Source organism: Nycticebus coucang, chromosome 5 (genome assembly GCF_027406575.1).
Source record: "Nycticebus coucang isolate mNycCou1 chromosome 5, mNycCou1.pri, whole genome shotgun sequence".
In the NCBI taxonomy this organism is placed as follows: Eukaryota; Metazoa; Chordata; class Mammalia; order Primates; family Lorisidae; genus Nycticebus; species Nycticebus coucang.
Window position 1 is genome coordinate 141,939,793 of NC_069784.1, and position 20,613 is coordinate 141,960,405.

General features: G+C 42.6%; 1 protein-coding gene across 6 annotated transcripts in view; it reads left to right on the forward strand.

Moving 5' to 3' along the window:
- The first annotated feature begins 1,379 nt into the window (after positions 1 to 1,379).
- The window catches only part of FAM120B (family with sequence similarity 120B), an 82,488-nt gene continuing 63,254 nt past the window's right edge, over positions 1,380 to 20,613 (forward strand). For 3 of the 6 annotated variants that reach the window (XM_053592834.1, XM_053592836.1, XM_053592831.1), the window contains exons 1-3: positions 1,669 to 2,744; positions 6,380 to 6,507; positions 10,319 to 11,895. In XM_053592834.1, coding sequence (XP_053448809.1) covers positions 10,339 to 11,895 — 1,557 coding nt within the window. In that variant the 5' untranslated portion in view covers positions 1,669 to 2,744; positions 6,380 to 6,507; positions 10,319 to 10,338. Of the gene's footprint in view, positions 2,745 to 6,379; positions 6,508 to 10,318; positions 11,896 to 20,613 lie in introns of all 6 variants that reach the window. The other 3 variants (XM_053592833.1, XM_053592837.1, XM_053592832.1) reach the window with 3 other exon arrangements.

The window sequence follows — 20,613 nt, forward strand, 5'->3', positions numbered from 1 at the left end:
TTGGTAGAGTGCTGAGGCATCATAACTCATAGCAACCTTAAACTCTTGGCCTCAAGAGATTCTCTTGCCTCAGCCTCCCACATAGTTGGGACTATAGGCTCCCGCCAGAATACCTGGCTGTTTTTAGAGACAGGGTCTTGCTCTTGCTCAGGCTGGTCTTGAACCTGTGAGCTCAAGCAATCCACCCAATTCTTGCACAGCTTCCCAGAGTGCAAGAATTACAGGCATGAGCCATTGAGCCTGGCACTTTTCTTAACTTTTACATTTTAGTTATTGCTTTTCTAATTTTCCAGATGTCATTCTTATTCTCTAAATATTCTTTTATATATCCTTCTCTTGCTCTCTCTTTTTTTTTTGAGACAGTCTCAGTCTGTCACTCTGGCTAGTATCATATCTCACAACAATTCAAACTCTTGGGCTCAAGCGATCCCCTTGCCTTAGCCTCCCAAGTAGCTGGGACTTCACGCACCCACAAGCCTGGGTAGTTTTTCTACTTTTAGTAGAGATGGGGTCTCACTCTTGCTCAGGCTGGTCTCAAACTCCTGAGCTCAAAAAACCTGCCACCTCAGCCTCCCAGAGTGTTGGGATTACAGGGTATGCCACCACACTGGGCCTAACCTCTTTCTTTCACAGATGTAATACAGGGTGGCCATAAAGTTCACATGCAATTTAAAATTACATACTATTTTAAAATTACACACAAACTTTATGGCCATCCTATATTATGTAATATTATCTTCAGAGACTGCAAATAAAGTTTTTCCTAATAACATTTTCTCCTCCTTGCTTTTTTTAAAAATTATTTCTAGTACTTTTTTTCTTTTCCCGTCTTCCTCAAACATTGCTGATCCTGAGTTACCTGTGTACATTTAAAAGTGAGGCAACAGTGTTACTGGAAGCCCTGTGCAGTAATGAGAACTGCTGAAACAGGGACTCACTGTGAGGTGGCCAGAGCCTCCTCCCATAACCTCCAAGACCCAGACGGTGTGGTTTATAAACAAGAGAAATTTATTTCTCATGGTTCTAGAGTCTGCTGGTCTCAGATCAGGTGCCAGCATGTCAGCTTCTGGTAAGCACTCTTTTCTGGGTTGCAAGCCATCTTCTCAATGTGTCCTCACATAGTGGAAAGAGAGGGTGCATTTTACAGGGGTTCTAATCCTGTTCATGAGGTTCCACCCTCCTGACCTAATCACCTCCCAAAGGGCCAGGCTCCTAAGACCATCACCTTAAGGACTAATTTCAACATATGAATTAATTTTGAGGGGACACAAACATTACAAACCTGACTTTGTGTGTCACCTGTTCCCTAAAGCTTGGCATATGTTAATCTGTGTCCCCATCCACACTGTGCATCCTTCAGATGAGAAGTCATTTCACAGACTTCTTGGAGTAACCCCACAGCACCCTATGCTGATTTTACTTAGAAGGGAAAAGAAGCCAACAGGAAATGAAAGCCTCATATGCTGAAACCGAGAGCTTCCGGCCGAAATCCTTAATGTATATGTGATGCAACTTCAATTTGGTAATATTTTTTGAGTGCACAGTCAAGTACTTTGCCAGAGATTCTAAAGGAAACCAACAGAATGTTTTCCTAGAATAATATCTGACCATTTTACTTCCCTGATGGAAGCTTTATCAGCTCACTAGGCTTACAACAACCCTGCTGAGATGTATTGTGCATAAGGATAGGTTTTGAAATACATCTTAAGTAATTGGTGTTATTAATAATTAATGTTTGTCAATAATTTACTTTTTTAGAATGTTCTCTTGGTTGTAGTGAACTATGGCTAGTAGAATGAAATTGGGTACGATCTGGCGCCTACCTTATCTTCCAGCCCAAGGCAGCACGTCTTGTACGTGAACTTGGCCACCTCAGCCCCAGCATTAAGGCTGGGACTGTCGCAGGCACGTGGAGCCCGCACACCTCGCGCATAACCACGAGACCTGCGCCATCGGGCCCAGGCCCTGCCTTCTCACCGCTGTCTTCCCTCCCCGGAGTTCTCTCACGTCCATTCCAGACCCGAAAACCTGCCTTAAAAGAACTTCGAACCACGAACCTACAACTGCGGTATTAACAGCCAGCAGGCGGCTAACATTCCCAGAGCTCACTGCAGTCACGCCCCATGCCGTCCGGCGCCAGCGTCGCCGGGAGCAGCCCTGGGGAGCGCGCGGTGGGAAGGGTGCCTGGTAGCCCGCAGGGGAGGACCCCGAGGAGCGCCCCACAGGCTCCGCAGGGCCCGGAGGTGCGGGGCTGGCGGCGTGGGGCCCGGCAGAGTCGCGCGCTGTGGGGCCTGCGGCCGCGCCCGTCCTAGCCAGGCCGAACCTCCGGTGGCAAGGACCGCACAACAGCTACCGGGGCCATCGGCCTGCACAGACAAAAGCTGGCGTCCAGCCACCAGTCGGCCCGGCAGGATAGGGTCCGTAGAACCAAAGGGCACAAGAGCAGTGCCCACGACTGCCTCGGGAAAGCGAAACTAAGACGTGACCACCCGCCTTGGAAGCGGTGGGGAGTTACCAAGACAACCGACCAGGAGTCTTACTCCGGCGGCGACTGCGCGCTCTGTTCTTTCCCGCTGCGCCTGCGCGCCCCTCTCCTCTTCCCCCAACGCCTGCGCACCTCGCTCCTTCCCGAGTCTCCCGGGCCTGGGTGCGCCCGCCTCGCCGGCACAAATGGGGCGGGCTCTCGAACGGAAGCGGAAGTAGTGCGGAGGTGTAGGGCTGCGACGGTGACCCAGGTTTTGAGGGTGAGTCTCAGGCGGCTTCTAGAGGTAGAGGGCCGGGCTGAGCAGGCCCCTGGCCATCATCCCCCGCATCCGACTCTAGTGCACGTCAGTCCGTGGGCCACGCGGTTCGGTTGAGCCCAGTCCACTCCCGCTTTCCCCGGGCCTGGCAGCAGCTATGTCTAGTCTGGGCCCAGCCGCCGTGAGGCTCCTGTGGAACCAGCCCCTAATCCTCGCCTCGGCTCAGGACTGATCTGGCCCCTGCGTGTGGTTTTTGAGTCAGGTCTGCCGTTCCTCACGGCCGCGCGCCTTCTCTAGTGGTTCCTGAAGAGGCGTCCTCTCCCCTTCTCGCTTTTTCCTCTAGTCATTTCTGAGCTTTCCCGAAACCAGGGACCTGCGCCTCACAAGAACTTGACTCCCTCCGGAGAGGAGAGAGGATAAGATTAGGGTCCTAAACCCGGCGTCACGCACGCCCAAGGGGACTAGGGGTGTCTTAGACAATTATTTGCTCAAGGAGGGCCAGGACGTTCCCCAAAAGGAGGATTTGAGCTGAGGTTTGAGTAAGGAGTTGGGAGATTAAAGAGAGTTGAGAGGCTATTCCTGTTTCTGGCAGAGGGAGTAGGAATGTTTGAGGTATGAAGGTTTCATACGGCCTGGCATATTCAGGGGACTAGAGTACTGCAGCATTACTGGACTAAATGCGTTGCTTATATGGTGCAAGGCAGTAATATGGCCAGACCTTCGTGTTTAAAAACAGTCCGTCTGGCTGGCAGGTGCAGGGAGGGTAGTGTGGGGTGACTCAGCAGCGTGATAGGGCCGTCATTCGGGGAACCGCAGACGCGGACATGGTCGTTGGGAGGACGTGGAGGTGAAGGAGGGAGGCGGTGGCTGGAGCTCTTGAGTAGGTGGTTCAGAGAGGGAGAAACGCAGAGTGGGGCCAAGTCCGGAGCACCAGGGTCCTTACTATTCGCTTTGCGGTGTTTTGGGGTGTCTTATCTGCTGACGTCTTCCCAATTCCTTCTGTGTTTAGCGTCCTTTTGCTTTTGACCTCTCACCTCCCTCTCCTTATGCTTTTAGACCTGCCCATCTTTGCACCTTGCTATTCAGAAGCTATCCTCCCTGCCACCACTTCAGCCTCCACACTGCATTTTGATTTCCTCCTCATCTCATTTCTGCTCCAAGCTCCCCTGTTAGTGGGCTTCCCCTGACCTTGCCATTCCGTTTGTGTTAGAATTCCAATTGTACTTTTCTTACCAGTTGTGTTCTTGAAAAGCACCAACACTGTAGTTGTGGCAGGCTCCTCAGCACTCATCTCTCTCTCTCTTTCTGTGTATGTGTATATATATGTATGTTTCATCTCTAGACCACCTATCTCCCAGTTTTCTGTGTAGTTTCTAACCACCTAATATTCCAGACATATTGAAATCTCTGATCACCTATGGCCCACTTAGAAGATTACAGTAGGTGACTTCTGAGGTCACTTGCAGTTTTTAGCATCCTGAAATTCTACCCCATCCATGAAAATGAAGTTCAGTCTTATGAGTCTCTCACTTACATGGGTCCCTTACCAGGCCCTAGATCCTCAGGGTCTTAGGTATATAATTTATTCTCTTGTTTGAAAAGAGATTGTTTGTCCAGATTGTTTGTTTCAGTCCCGTTACTACTTGGATCCCTCCCAAACGAGCCACTTGTCATATCCTGCGGCCTTGAGATTTGCATTTTTGTCTCCCACTCTTTCTACTCTCTTCCTCTTATTCCTTCCCCTTCTAGGATGTGCTTGTTATTTAGGACTGGAAGGAAATACGAGTGAGTGGAACTGATCAAATTCCTAACTTAGGCCAAACTTCATGACTCATGCCTGTAGTCCCACCACTTTGGGAGGCCAAGGCAGGAGGATCCCTTAAGGTCAGAAGTTCAAGACTACAGTGAGCTATGATGGTGCCACAGCACTTTAGCCTGGGCAATAGACCAAGACCTTGCCTCTTTTAAAAAAAGGAATTCCTGACATAAACCCTCCTTCATTTTGCTCTAGTTTCAGGAAGTATCAGAGCTTAGTAACTTAGCACATTGGCAGAATCTTTGTGACTACTTTTTTGGAAGTTTATATGACTGTATTGTTAAGACTTATTTCACTTCTGAGTTGTTACCCCTTTAAGGAAAGGTTGAAGGTAAGAAAAATGGTCAGAGGCTAGGCATGGTGGCTCATGCCTATAATCCTAGCACTCTGGGAGGCTGAGGCAGGTGGATTGCCTGCGCTCAGGAGTTCGGGAGACCCCCTCTCTAAAAATAGCCAAGTATTGCGGCATCTCGGGAGGCTGAGGCAAAAGGATCACTTGAGCCCAAGAGTTTGAGGTTGCTGTGAGCTATGATGGTACAGCACTCTACTGAGGACGATGAAGTAAGACTGTTTCAAAAAGAAGAAAGAAAGAAAGATGCTCAGCTTAACTGAAATCATAAAGCATCTCTTAGCCACATGGAGACTAGGGTTACACCCTATGGAAATTCATTCAGAGGAATTTATTGCAACCTTTCTCTTATTACTTTAAAAATGAGGCAACCCTAATGCTATTAGTTATTATTATTTTTTTTTTTTTGGTTGCAGTTCAGCCGGGGCTGGGTCTGAACCCGCCACCCTCAGTATATGGGGCCGGCGCCTTACCGACTGAGCCACAGGCGCCGCCCTATTAGTTATTTTTATAGAGCTTTAGAACAAGTATAAAAAACTTTAATTTCCTTTGAGACATCTGTGTCTTTGTAAAGTGTTCTATTGGAAAAATCTTCAAAGATTTAGAATGTGTTAAATTATTCATGTAACTATAACAAGGTATTTGCAAAGCATCGTTTGGTAGCAGTTTAAACTCCCCCTAACTTGAGAGGTAAATCTTTATCTTATTTTTACAAATAAGGAAGTCAGTAATGTACCAAAGAGGTTAAATGATTTGAGTCCTAATGCTTGCAGTCAACCAGTGCCTTAGATAGGCAAAAAAGGCAGTGTTTTCCTTCCCCTCCCCCACCCCGCCTTTTTATTTCTTTTTTGAGACAAGGTCTTTCTGTGTTGCCCAGCTTGAGAGTGCCGTGACATGGTCAGGTCACTGCAGCCTTGAACTTCTGGCCACAATTGATCCTCCTGCCCCTAGCCTTCCAAAGTCCTGGATTACCTTATAAATAAATAATACTCAGTAAAGAAGAATCTCTTTTAGTCAGCTCTTATACAACATTTAATATAAGGTGGATCAAATTGTATCCTTCACTGTATCTTTGTGTCCATATCTATATGTCTGCACACAGAGCCCTTAAAAGCAGGCAGTAATAGTGGGCGGCACCTGTGGCTCAAAGGAGTAGGACGCCAGCCCCATATGCCAGATCCAGCCCTGGCCAAAAACTGCAAAAAAAGAAAAGAAAAGAAAAGCAGGCAGTAGAACTTTAGCACCCAAAAGTAATTCTGTGTGGATTTCTGAAAATTAGTTGCTGCCTGTGACCTGGGCAAGTGGTGTTCCCATACCTGTTAGCTGCTTCCCAGCAGGCCCTCCTGACTTCTTTGCTGCATAAGCAGAAGTGGCTGAACAAAACTGACTTATGTGCTCCAGTCTGACCAGCGGGGTTACAGGGGGCTTTGGACATAAATGGCACATTTTGACATAACAATCGCTCTCCCTCAGGCTGGCTTCTTTAACGACTCTGAGCCTTTGCCCGCTTCTGTCAAGAGCCTTCATCTCACTCAGGGGCTCTGTCTTCATCACTGTCTCCAGAGCTGTCAGCTCAGACCTTGGAGCATAGGAAGTAGCAGGTGAGTATTTACTGTGTGAAGGTGGCTGAGTTTTGATCTCATGCCCTTGGTGTGTCTGCCTTTTGACTACTACAGAGGGAAATGGGGCTTTGCATCCTTCCAATTTGGGATTCCTCCAGAACAGTGAGTGTGTTTGGATGCTGGGCAGTGTCCACGATGGCCCCTCAGCTACCTCTATCCTTGCCTGCCTCCGTGTCTACCTCTATCCTTGCCTGCCTCCGTGTGTTCCCACAACATTGTGTCCATTCAGTGTTTTCTGAATGGACTTGTTTAGGAGCCTGAGTGATGGGTGGCGCCTGTGGCTCAGTGAGTAGGGCGCCAGCCCCATATACTAAGGGTGGCAGGTTCAAACCCAGCCCTGGCCAAACTGCAACAAAAAATAGCCAGGCATTGTGGCGGGTGCCTGTAGTCCTAGCTGCTCAGGAGGCTGAGGCAAGAGAATCACCTAAGCCCAAGAGCTGGAAGTTGCTGTGAGCTGTGATTCCATGGCCCTCTACCAAGGGCAACAAAAATGAGACTGTGTCTCTAAAATAAAAAAAAAGAAAAGGAGCCTGAGTGATGTTTACTGTGTTTACTGCCCTTTGGATGAAGTATAGGCATTTTAGTATTGTTTCCAGGGCCTTCCCTGATCTAGCCCTCTCTATTCCAGCCTCACCTCATCTTCCCTTAAAATAGAGGTTCTAGCCATATTGTGGGTTTCTTTTTTCCATTTCCATGTTTGATGAAGAAATTTATAACAAAATTGCAGATTAGTTTAAACTAACAATGGAACAGGTGTTTTAATACTTTACATTTGCCTAATAATTTTTTAAAAGGGTATCTTTGAAACATTTTCTCTTTGTTGCTCTTGGCTCATGCCTCCCTGTGGCCTCACCTGCCTGTCTCAGGCCTTGCTTTAAAGTGGCCTTTCCTCAGGGACCATCTTAGATCCCACACCAGCTTGATTCTCCTGCAGAGTATTTCCCCAAGCTCCTCCTGTTTCTGTCCTGCAGTCGTGCTTAAGAGATCGTTTGTAGCTGGAGGGCTTGTTCATGGCTTAGTGTCTACTCCTTTGCTGACATAAAGATGCTTGCTGAATGGATAAGCCAAATTTGTTTTCAAATAAAACTACCTACATTGTGGAGGAGAAGTGAGTATTCATGAGTTACAAATGAATCTATACTTGGCACAACCCTGTTGGAAAAAAACTACCCATGCGTGCTTATACTTTGAGCAACTTGGTATCTGAGATCCTCAGGAAGTGATCAGAGATGTGCTCAGAGGTTTATATGCAGGGGTGTGAGAGCATTCTTGTTAACAGCATGCCACGTTGGAAGTAACCTAAATGTTTCACAGTGGGCAAAGTAGCATGTACATGTCATCCATCCAGCAGGAGAACATTAACACTGTGGCTTGGGATATAGCCGTAATAAATTAAGACATGAAAGCAGAACATAAAATAGCACGATCTCAATCTTTAAGAGTAATTAATAATAGAAAAAGACTAGAAAGATGTAAAATGTTTGTAATCATTGCCTTTGGAAGATGAGATTATGGGTAGTTTTAAAATTTTTTCTTCATTCTTTCTCTGAATTTTTTACAAAGAACATGGTTACTTTTTTAATCAGAAAATTTTTTATTAATATGTTTTCCAGTATTAAGTAATCTAGCTTATTAAAATTATAAATATAGTAAGATATAACTAAACTTTATACGACTTTTTAAAAAAATCAAGATAATTTAAGAATTTTGACTGATTTTACTAAACTTTAGGCAACTGATAAAAATATGATGAACGGGATGGCGCCTGTGGCTCAAAGGAGTAGGGCGCTGGCCCCATATGCTGGAGGTGGTGGGTTCAAACACAGCCCCCGCCAAAAACAGCAAATAAATTAATTAAATTAAAAAAAATAAAAATATGAACAAATGTATGATATAATTTTAACAAATAAAACTGTTCTACAACAGTTGATAAGATACATTTTATAAGCTTCATTTTTCAGATGAAGAAAATAAGCTCACAGAATGAGATAAGTTGCCTAAGGTTTCATAGTTAAGTGGCAGTTAGAATTTAAACTCAGTTCCGTGTTGTGCTGAAGCCTTTTCTTTTATCACCAATACTATACAAAAGCCTTTTATCAGCATACAGCCTGTCATGCCCTTCATTTTCTCATTTTTTTTCCCTGTGACATAGCTAAAAGGGAGTGTCTTGACATCAGGTGACACCAAGTGGTCAGGGTAAGACTGTTCTGGACTGAGTCCACCAGGGCACCCTGAGTCTAGACATATAAGTACATCATAATTGGCATAAACTTTCTAGTTTTTTGCTTAAATAGGCTTTCTTTGACATGCCAGTGTTAAGGAAAATTCTGACATTTGTTAAAATGGTAAGGAAGATCTTTTTTAAGACTATTGCAGGAGAGGAGAGAGATACTTAACCGAACCGTCATGAGTGCTATGTGGGGTATGGTGGCTCCCCAGAGCGTCCCTGGCTGTGCTGGGTCAGTACAACTGCTACTTAATGAGATAGAAGTAATGAAAATTTCATATATAATTTGCAGGTAAAATTAATTATATATACACACATATATTTCCCCTCTCGTTGGTCATCCTATAAGAACCACCTTTAGAAAATGAAATAAAAGGCCTCAAAATTGTAATATCCAAAGTGTTCAGTCTTTTTAGACATTTTATTCCACACCATACTAACTGCATCAATGAGTAAGTGTTGTAAATATTCAATGCTTTGAAGGGGCTGAAATATTGGGAGGCACCCTCAGATGTCACTAGTTCCCAAATTCCTTCCTTCCTCCATTTTTAGCCTCTAGAGTAGATTTACTACAGGTGCTTCCACAACCCCTGCTATTTTTTTTTTTTTTTTACCAGATGGGGTCTTGCTCTTGCTCAGGTTGGTCTTGAATTCCTGAGCTCAAGCAGTCCACCCACCTCGCCCTCCCAGAGTTCTGGGATTACAGACGTGAGCCACCTGACCCAGCCCAAGAACATTTTACTATATATATCAGTACTCTTCTTATTTCCAAACTTTGAATTCTAACTCTTGAACTACTTTGTGTCTGGTTTTAAATTTTAAAATGGTCAGTTTTCCATGTAATATGAGTCAGTCACTCATATGCTACAGTATTTGAAATAGTAAATTTTTATGTAGTTTTACTTGACATATATACTTACAGTGTGCGATTTGATGAGTTTTGTACCATCACTACAAAGTAGTACATATATCTATCAACTCAAAAAGTGCCTCTTTCAACCCAAAAAGTGCCCCTTTGGCAGTCCCTCCCTGCTGTCTACCCTATCCCAGACAAACACTCATCTATTTCAGTGACTGCCGGTTGGCTTAACTCAGTACATTAGAATTTGGTACAGGCTGAATCAGAGTGTCTACTCTTGTCTGGCTTTTATTCAGCAAGATTATTTTGAGAATTGTCCATGTTACATGTTGCAATTTATATTTTAGGTTTTAACTGTAACTTCTGTTTGAGCTTCTATTCCAAAGTGAGAAACACTACTTTTTTGAAAACTGTTAACCTCTTTTTGAATTTGGTTGAGAAACATCTTGAATAGTAATCTTAGGTGGGTACATTGCATTGTCCTTGTGAAAGTCCAAAGTAATTAAATTAGGTAAAATTCCTCGTGTGTTTTATTGGAACACTCTTTAGACTCCTAACCGGTATGTTACCTTGGTAACAGAGTTTTTTTTTCTTTGTTTTGGAAATAGAGAATGTTAAATATTGTCTTATGTTTGCCTTGAAAGGTGCCACCTGTCTAGTGATAATTCCGTAATTGTTAATTACTAATCTATTTTTCTTTCCAGATCTTTCCCAGTGTTCAGCTATGGGTGTGAGAGGTTTGCAAGGATTTGTGGGAAGTACCTGCCCACACGTGTGTACAGTGGTAAATTTCAAAGACCTGGCGGTGCAGCACCACAGCCAGTATCCTGGATGCACACCCACGGTAGTGGTGGATGCCATGTGTTGTCTCAGGTACTGGTACACTCCGGAATCTTGGATCTGCGGTGGTCAATGGCGAGAATACTTTTCTGCTTTGCGAGACTTTATTAAAGCTTTCACGGCAGTGGGCATCAAGCTGGTCTTCTTCTTCGATGGTATGGTGGAGCAGGGCAAGCGAGATGAGTGGGTGAGGCGCAGACTAAAGAACAGCAAGGAGATAAGCAGGATTTTCCATTATATCAAGTCTCACAGGCAGCAGCCTGGAAGGAACATGTTCTTTATCCCCTCTGGGCTAGCTTTGTTCACACGATTTGCCCTGAAGACACTGGGTCAGGAGACATTTTGCTCGTTGCGGGAGGCAGACTACGAGGTCGCTTCCTATGGTCTCCAGCACAACTGTCTTGGGATTCTTGGGGAAGACACAGATTACTTAATCTATGACACTTGCCCCTATTTTTCTATTAGCGAGCTCTGCTTAGAGAGCCTGGACACTGTCATGCTCTGTAGAGAGAAACTGTGCGAGCATCTGAGTCTCCACCTGATGGACCTTCCTCTGCTGGCCTGCCTACTTGGCAATGACGTAATCCCAGAAGGCATGTTTGAAAGCTTTCGGTACAAGTGTTTATCTTCCTATACCTCTGTAAAAGAAAACTTTGACAAAAAAGGCAACATTATCTTAGCTGTGTCAGATCATATATCTAAAGTTCTTCGCTTGCATCAAGGTGAGAAAAAATTAGAGGATATATTACCTTTGGGACCAAACAAATCTCTTTTTTATAAAGGAGTGGCATCATATCTTCTGCCAGGACAGAAATCACCTTGGTTTTTCCAAAAGCCCAAAGATGTAATAACTTTGGACAAACAGGTAATAACCATGAGTTCTGATTCTGAATCCAAGAAAGACATTTCTATGTGTACAGACCTTGAATCCAGGCAAGAAGTTTCCATGTGTACAGATTCTCAATCCAGGCAAGAAGTTCCCGTGTGTACAGACCCTGAATCCAGGCAAGAAGTTCCCGTGTGTACAGACCCTGAATCCAGCCAAGAAGTTCTTATGTGTACAGACCCTGAATCCAGGCAAGAAGTTCTCATGTGTACAGACCCTGAATTCAAGCAAGACGTTCCCATGTGTACAGAGCCTGAATCAAGGCAAGAAATTCCCACATATATATACTCTGAACCCAAGCAAGAAGTTCTCATGTATACACTCCCTGAATCCAAACAGAAAGTTCCTATATGTGCAGATTCTGTATCTAAGCAAGAAGTTTCCATGTGTACACACCCCGAAATCACACAAAAATTACATATGGCAATGGACTCTGAATTTAAGTTAGACACTTCCATGTGTTTTCAACCTGAAATTAAACCAGAAGACCCTGTGAATATGGGGCCTGAAATGAAGCAGCAAGTAACCATGGTTTTGGACACTGAAATCTTAAAGGTGCGTGGATGTGCCTCCCCCCGATCTAGTATGACATGATTGAAAATATCTCCATTGATGGGTTTGTTAGTATTTATTAACTACCTTCAGTGGTTGAGGCACCATGGGAGGACACAGAACAGGCATCTGTGAGTCTAATCAGGAAGGAGGGCGTCATGTATATAAAAACTCACATTGTGACCTACTTGTGATACCATCACATCTTTTCGATTACAGAAAAGAGGGGTAGGAATTCAAGGGACCCACTCAAGATGGTGGGTTAATGTATAATATACAGGGAGAAGATTCCCAAAGAGATAGAATTGGAGCCAGACCTTAGTGGAGGCCAGAATTTGCTTTGCACAGGCCAAGTCTTAGGGTTGCAGGGGCACAGGAAGAGCAGTCAGGCTAACACATGGGGCTTGAGGGAAGAAGTGGGGAGAATGGAAGGGGCAGATAGTCACAGCCGGTCATGAAGGGTGCTGATGCCATAGTAGTTCTGAGAAAATTTCCTGGCTTCTGAAGATTTGACAGGGCTCCTTTGATCAAGCACCTGTCACGGGTGAGGGCCTGGGCCAGGTGGGCTGCGTGTCTTCTCCCGTCTTCTTCTCCAGGCATCGTCTGCATCCATGGGATGCTCAGAGGCATCTCAACAGGTTGGAACTCACAGTCTCACACATTTTATTGTTCTTGGCATTGTAAGTAGCACCTCCCTCCCCTGTCACAGCTGTATGCTCTCTGAGGAGGCTGTCAGCTCCTAGTCAGAAGCAGAATTGTGGCCTGGGTAGCAGCTGAGCAGCTGAGGATGATGGCTGGAAGGCAGTGGTGTTGGCTGTCCAGCCAGGGCTCTTTCTGAAACATGAGCCATTGTCATCTGCCACCCCTGGTCCCTCTCTCCTTGCTTCTATTTGCTCTGGCCTCTTTGCACATCCCAACTCTCTTCTCCCATTTTCATGGCCTTGTGTGAGTCCCCTTTGAGCCTAGGCATGTCTGTGAAAGCTCATCTTTGCGGACACTGGCTTGCATTTACCCACTAATGGGGCCTCCCTGGCCTTGGCCATTTGATTTAGACTCCTGAGCATTTCACCCAAATTCCTCCAAGAGGGATAGATTAGGGAAGCCTGAAAAGGGCATTATGTATATTAAGACACAATTTAGAATTTAATTTTTTTTTTGTAGAGACAGAGTCTCACTTTATGTCCCTCGGTAGGATGCCGTGGCATCACAGATCACAGCAACCTCCAACTCCTGGGCTTAGGCGATTCTCTTGCCTCAGCCTCCCAAGTAGCTGGGACTGCAGGCACGGGCCACAACACCGAGCCTTTTTTTTTTTTTTTTTTTCAGTTTTTGGCCAGGGCTGGGTTTAAACCTAACCTGCCACCTCTAGCATATGGGGCCCGTGCCCTACTCCTTTGAGCTTACAGGTGCCACCCCCAGCTATTTTTTTGTTGCAGTTTGGCTGGGGCTAGGTTTTAACCTACCACCCTCGGTATATGGGGCCAGCGCCCTACCCACTGAGCCATAGGCGCCACCCTAGAATTTAATTTTTATGCTCATTAAGGCATTGGGTGTTTTTAAGCAGGGGTGGTGTGACAGCGTTGAGAGGTTTGTTTTCTGAAACATTACTCTGCAGAGAATGGATTTAAAGTGGCTATTGCAGAAACTCACTCTAAAAGACAAAAGAGCTGGGATTAGGAAGAAGGCAGTGGGATAGGAAGAAACAAATTCAAGCAATGTTTCAGTAATGAAACTAACAGTAAGTTTTACTGTGGAGGTGAAGTTCCTCCTCTTGCCTGGGGAATGGCATTTGCCGTTAACTGAGGAGGAGGAGGGAAGATTCTCTAGGGGAGACTGAACTGAATGTTTCCGGTGAGTTCAGGTGAGGGATCCTTTGACATGGTCACATAATGAAATACAGACCTAAAGTTCCATTCCAGGCAGGAGGCAGATAGTTTGATGTCATCCTATTTTATGTGCACAGTAGAAGATTATGAGGGATGAAATTTAAGAGATTGGAATGGTCAGAGGAGAAGGGAGAATAAAGAGAGACTCATCCCAGCAAAAGCCCACAGAGGCTCAGGAATGAGAAGAAATCAGGAGTGTCACGCATGCCGTACTGGTGAGGACATAGAATTGGTACTGCACGAGGGGAGCTGTGTTTAGCAATTAGTGAGGGTTTGTGACTGCAGAGAGTTGTTGCAGCAAAGGGTTGAGGCCTGAGACCAGGTTACAGGGGTTTAAGGAGCAGCTTGGAGGCTAAGAAGGCAGGGAGTTTGGCAGAGAGAAAGAGTCTCTGATGGGGAAGATGGGGTCAAGGGGATGTCCTCAAGTTCTGTCTGAACAGGAGGGCGCAATGCAAAGTGGCAGGTCATGTGGTGGTCATATTAATGACTTATATTTTTGAAAACAATTCTTAAATTGCCCTTATATTTTTCCTTAAAATTTTTTTTTGCAATGTTGTCTTATAGTCCTATCTAGTAGGCAAGTAAAATTCAAGCATGTGTATATTTTAACCACAGGCAGTCACCCTGGGAACCCTTAGATGGAAAGGTTGAAAGGCAGAGCAGTTATATTGGGTACACGTCTATGTTTTCTTCATGCTAGCATTTTGGAAAATTAGTTCATTTTAAGAGCAGATTATATGGTTTGCATAGTGCTAGATAACCTAATTTTGCTTTGACTTTTTGGATTAGATGGATATGTTAACATTTTTACAAGTATAGAATGTTTTATATCTGCATTTACATGCACAGATAAAAAACACTTAGATGATAGTGATCTAATTATTGAATTAAAATTATGATTGTAGTAAACTTAACCAAATACTTGTGTATATGCAGTGTTGGATCTTAAATTCTGTATAGTTGCTAAAATTAAGGATTTCTTGGTAGGGTGAATATAATTTATTGTAATTTTCTAGATAGATTTGTGAAAATGCCAATTATTGAGTTAAAATAAATCAGAAGTTGGATGAGTGCGGGTTGCTCATGCCTGTAATCCTAGCACTCTGGAAGGCCAAGACAAGTAGATTGCCTGAGCTCAGCAGTTCAAGACCAACCTAAGGAGAAGTGAGACCCATCTCTAGAAATTTGCCAGGTGTAGTGGTGGGCACCTGTAGTCCTGGCTGCTGAGGCAGGAGCATTGCTTAAACCCAGGAGTTTGAGGTTGCTGTGAGCTATGATGCCATCGCACTCTACCTACCGAGGGTGACAAAGTGGGACTCTGTCTCAGAAATAAATAAACAAATAAATACATAAATCAGAAGTGAAAGAGGGAATGGAATAAATTAAAGTGATTCTGCCCTAAAAAGATCATGTATGCATAACTTGAACATTTCTCATAGATTCTATATCAACACAGAATAGATCGCTTATGAAGATCCTAGATTATTATGTTAATACTCTGTGACTGTGCTACAACTTAACTCTTTAAAGACCAGCCTGAGCTAGAGCAAGACCCTGTCTCTAAAAATAGCTGGACACCTATAGTCTCAGCTACTTTGGGAGGCTGAGGCAGGAGGATCACTTGAACCAAAGAGTTTGAGGTTGTTGTGAGCTATGACGCCAGGGCAGTCTACTGAGAGCTATGACGCCAGGGCACTCTACTGAGGGCAAGCGACAGAGTGAGACTCTGTCTCAAAAAAAAAAAAAAAAATCATTTTTTTTTTAACCTTTACTACCCTTAAACCTACTAGGAGATCTGCCTTGGTTTAAAGAAACTCTGGCAGTGAAAATAGATACTTTGTCATATGTCTGAGTTCTGCAGAGAGTCTTGTGTAGTTGTATAATCTTATTGTTGCAGGAAGACAAGGCCCAACAGAGAGAAAGAGCACCCAAACACCAGAGGAAGGGCTTTATTCACCAGCCGGGAGCTTATGGCATAGAAGAATTCCAAGTGGCCGCGTTCCCTGACTGCCTTGGTCTTTCCCTTTTTATTGGTAGTCAAAAAGTTTCACCCCACAGGTACCCTTCTCTTTGGCCAGTTTGAATCAAGTGGGAGATGCTATTCCTGCCCCTATAGAACTACAGGATTTCACAGAACTTGGAAATTTCCAAGTTTCAGGAAGTTAAATTTACAAATCCCCGGGAGGCGCCTGTGGCTCAAGGAGTAGGGCGCCGGTCCCAAATGCCAGAGGTGGCGTGTTCAAACCCAGCCCTGGCCAAAAACAAACAAACAAAAAAAAAATTTACAAATCCCCAAGATCTGAGTCACCATGGAGAGGACCCTGCAGGTGTATCCTTGTGGTCTCCTCGAGAAGACCTGTTCTCCTAGACCCCACCCTTCTCGGGTATCCTCTCTCATTATAATAACCATTGACACTTATTGACAGCAAACTACATGCTAGGCCTCATGGTAAGTGCTTTTCCTATATTAATTCACTGGCACTTTTTAAACATACATTTCATGTATGAAGAAAGTGATGGACAGATCAGTTGATAGGTGGTTAGGTTGATTCCATATCTTTGCAGTTGTAAATTATGTTGCAATAAATATAAAAGTCCAGGAATCTTTTTTATGTGATGATTTATTTTCTTCTGGCTAGATCTGCAGTAGTAGGACTCAGTATTAAATGATAGGTCTACTTTTGGTTCTTTGAGAAACCCCCATGTGATCTCCATAAAGGTTATGCTAATTTGCATTCCTACCAACAGTGTATAAGTGTTCCCTTTTTACCACATCCGCACCAACATCTGTTTTTTTTAAACTTTTTTTTTTGTAGAGACAGAGTCTCACTGTACCCCCCTCGGGTAGAGTGCCATGGCGTCACATGGCTCACACTCTAACTCTTGGGCTTACTCCCGAGCAGCTGGGACTACAGGCGCCGGCCACAACGCCCGGCTATTTTTTTGTTGCAGTTTGGCCGGGGCTGGGTTTTGAACCCGCCACCCTCGGCATATGGGGCCGGCGCCCTACTCACTGAGCCAAGGCACTGCCCTTTTTTAAACTTCTTAATAGTGGCCATTCTAATCAGAGTAAGATGGTATCTCATTGTAGTTTTAATTTTCATTTCCCTGATGATTAGTGATGCTGAGCACTTTTTATATGTTTCTTGACTATTTGTGTATCTTTTGAAAAATTCCTGTTCATGTCATTTGCTACTTTTTAATAGGTTGTTTTATTCTTGTTGAACTGAGTTCCCTGTACATTCTGGTACTGGTCCTTTGCTGAACATGTAGTTAGGGACTGTTGCCTCCCATTCTGTAGTTGTCTGTGTACTCTTTTAATTGCTTTTTTTTTTTTTTTGCTTTGCAGAAGCATTTTAGTTTAATTAAATCCCATTTGTCTATTTTGGTTTGTATTACATTTGCTTTTGGAGTCTCAGTCATAAATTTTTTGCTTAGGCCAATGCCCAGAATAGTTTCTGTAGGTTTTTATCTAGGATTTTTATTGTTTCAGGCCTCACATCTAAGTCTTAGATCCATCTTGCATTAAGTTTTGTGTGTGGTGGGAGATGGGGATCCAGTTTTATTCTTCTGCAGGCAGCTATCCAATTTTCCCAGCACCATTTATTGAATACTGTGTTCTTTCTCTGGTGTATGTTTTTGCCTGCTTTGCCAAAGATCATTTGGTATAGGTATTTGGTTTTATTTCTGGGTTCTCTATTCTATTCCATTGATCTATATGTCTACTTTTATGCCAGTACCATGCTGTTTTGGTTACAACGACTTATACTGTAATTTAATGTCAGTTAATGTGATGCTTTCCCTTTTTTTTCTTTTTCCTTAGGATTGCTTTGGCTATTTGGGCCCATTGTGGTTCCATACGAATTTGAGAATTTTCTTTCCAATTCTATGAAAAATGTCATTGGTATTTTGATGGGAATTGCATTGACTTTGTAAACGACATTGGTCAGTATGGTCATTTTAAAATATTGATTCTTCTAGTCCATGAACATGAAATGTTTTTTCATTTGTTTATGTCATCTACAACTTCCTTTCATAAGGGATTTGTAGTTCTCCTTATAGAGATACCTCACTTTTGTGGTTTATTTGTAGGTATTTTAATTTTTTGGCAGCTATTATAAATGAGGTTGAGTTCTTGATTTGGGTCTCATCCGGATGGTTGTTGTTATATAGAAATGCTAATACTTTTCATACATTGATTATATGGCCTGAGATTCTGCTGAATCCATTTATTTACTCTAGGAGTCTTTAGGGTTTTCGAGGTGTAAGATCATATCATCAGCAAGCAGTAATAATTTGACTTTCTCTTTTCCAATTTGGATGCCCTTTATATTTTTCTCTTGCCAGGTCTGGCTAAGACTTGCAGTATTGTGTTCAGTACTTGTCTTTTTCTAGTTCTTAGAAGGATTTAAACATTCACTATGATGTTGGCTGTGGGTTTGTCATATTTGGCTTTTATTATTTTGAGGTACATTCCTTATATTGCAATTTTTAAAAGGGTTTTTATCATGAAGGGATACTGGGTTTTATTGAATGCATTTTCACATATGTTGAGGTGATCACGTTTGTTTTTTATTCTGTTTATGTGTCAAATCACATTTATTGACTTGTATATGTTGAACCATCTTTGCAACCCTGGGATGAAACCCTCTTGATTGTGATGAATTATCCTGTTGAATTCAATTTTCCTAGTATTTTGTTGAGGATTTTTCTGTTTGTGTTCATCAGAGGTGTTTGTCTGTAGTTTTCTTTTGGGGGGTGCATCTTTTCCCGGCTTTGGTATCAGAATAATACTGGCTTAGTAGATTGAATTAGCAAGAAATTCTCTCCTTTTCAAACTTTTGAAACAGTTTCAGTAGGATTGGTACCAGTTCTTTGTAAATCTGTTAGAATTTGGCTGCCAATCTACTTGGTCCTGAGCTTTTTTTTGTTGGGAGATTTTTTTTTTTTTTCCAGATTATTATGGGGGTACTTAAGATTTGGTTATATAGTTTGCTTTTCTAAGGTTAAAGTCAGAGTTGCAGGTGTTTCCTGTATCCTGGAAGCATGTAGTTATACCATGCAATGTACGATTAGTGATTCAATCTCACTTCTCTTTACTGGTCTATTCAGGAATTCTGTTTCTTTTTGTTCAATATTAGGAGGTTGTATGCTTTCAGGAATACATACATTTCTTCTAGATTTTCTAATTTAACAGCATATGGTTGTTCTTTAAATTAGTTTCTAATGATAAATTTTGTATTTCTTTGGTATTGGTTATAACGTCTCTTATTTCTGATTGTTTCTTTAGATGGTATCTTTTATTGTTTAGTCTACCCTCCCAATTTATCAATTTTGTTTATCTTTTCAAAGAACTATCCTTATCTTTTCATTTCATTGATACTTTATTGTTGTCTGTATTTTATTTAGTTCTGGTCTGATCTTTGTTATTTCTTCTGTGAACTTTGGGTTTGGTTTGTTCTTGTTCTAGTTCCTTGAAATAGGTTATGGGGTTGTTAATTTGTGATGTTTCTGCTTTTTTTGATGTAGGCATTCGCTGTTGTAAGCTTCCCTCTGAGTATTGCTTTGGCTGTAACTTTCAGGTTTTAGTATGTTGTGTTTTCATTTTCATTTATTTCAAAAATTTTTAGATTTTTACCTCTATTTCTTCCTTCACCCAGGGATCATTCAAAACATGTCATTTGATTTTCATGTGTTTGTATGGGTTCTGAAGTTCTTTGTATCAATTTCTGTCTTAATTCCACTGTGATCTGAGACTTCAGATTTTGTTAAGATTTGTTTTGTGGCCCAAAGGTGTATATCTTAGGAAATGCTCCATGTCTGGATGCATAGACTGTTCTGTAATTGTTGGTTGGAGTGTTCTGTAGATGTCTGTTCAGGCCGTTGTGCTGGCGTTCTGCCTCTGCAAGGAGCACAGTGCTTATTGCGTGGCTGACTCCCCCACAGTTCTGGCAGTGGTTGTTTTCTGTGTCTGGGTGCTCCGATGTTGGTTGCATCTGTATTTAGAATTGTTATATCCACTTGGTAAATTGATCCTTTTATTGTTATATAATGACCTTCTTTGTCTTTTTTACTGTTTTTGATTTAAAGTCTGTTTTATCTGGTAAAAGCATATGTAATACTGCTCACTCTTGGTTTCTGTTTGCATGGGATATCTTTTTTCACCCCTTTCAGTCTATGTGTGTCTTTGTAAGGTGAATCTTGTAAGCTGCATATAGTTGACTCATGCTTTCTATCAATTCCACCAATCTATGTCTTTTAAGTCGAGCATTTAATCCATTTACATTCAATGTTAATACTGGTATGTGAAGCTTTGTTCTTATATCGCTAATTGATTTCTAATAGTCTTATAAATGCTTCTTTTTCTCTGTCTTTCTGTCTTTGTGGTTTGCTGCACTTTGTCATGTTACCATTTGATTCATTTCTCCTCCTCATTTGTGTGATTGTTTTCTGAATCCTTTAAGTTTTATATTTTCACATTCTCTTATGATGGTGATACTGACCTTTCATTTCCACATTTAAGACTCCTTTGAACCTGTCTTATAGAACAAATCTAGTGGTGACAAATTCCCTCATCATTTGCTTATCTGGGAAAGATTATTTCTCCTTCATTTATAAAGTTTATTCTGGCAGGATACAAAATTCCTGGCTGGCAGTTCTTTTCTTTCAGCACTTTGAAAATGCTGTCTCATATTCTTTTGATATATAACGTTTCTGCTAAAAGTTCCCCTATTGGTCTGATGGGGTTTCCTTTATAGGTGGCTAGATGCTTTTCTCTTGCTAGTTTTTAGATTCTGTTTTTCACTTTGACTTTAGTTGTTCTCATTATAACAGA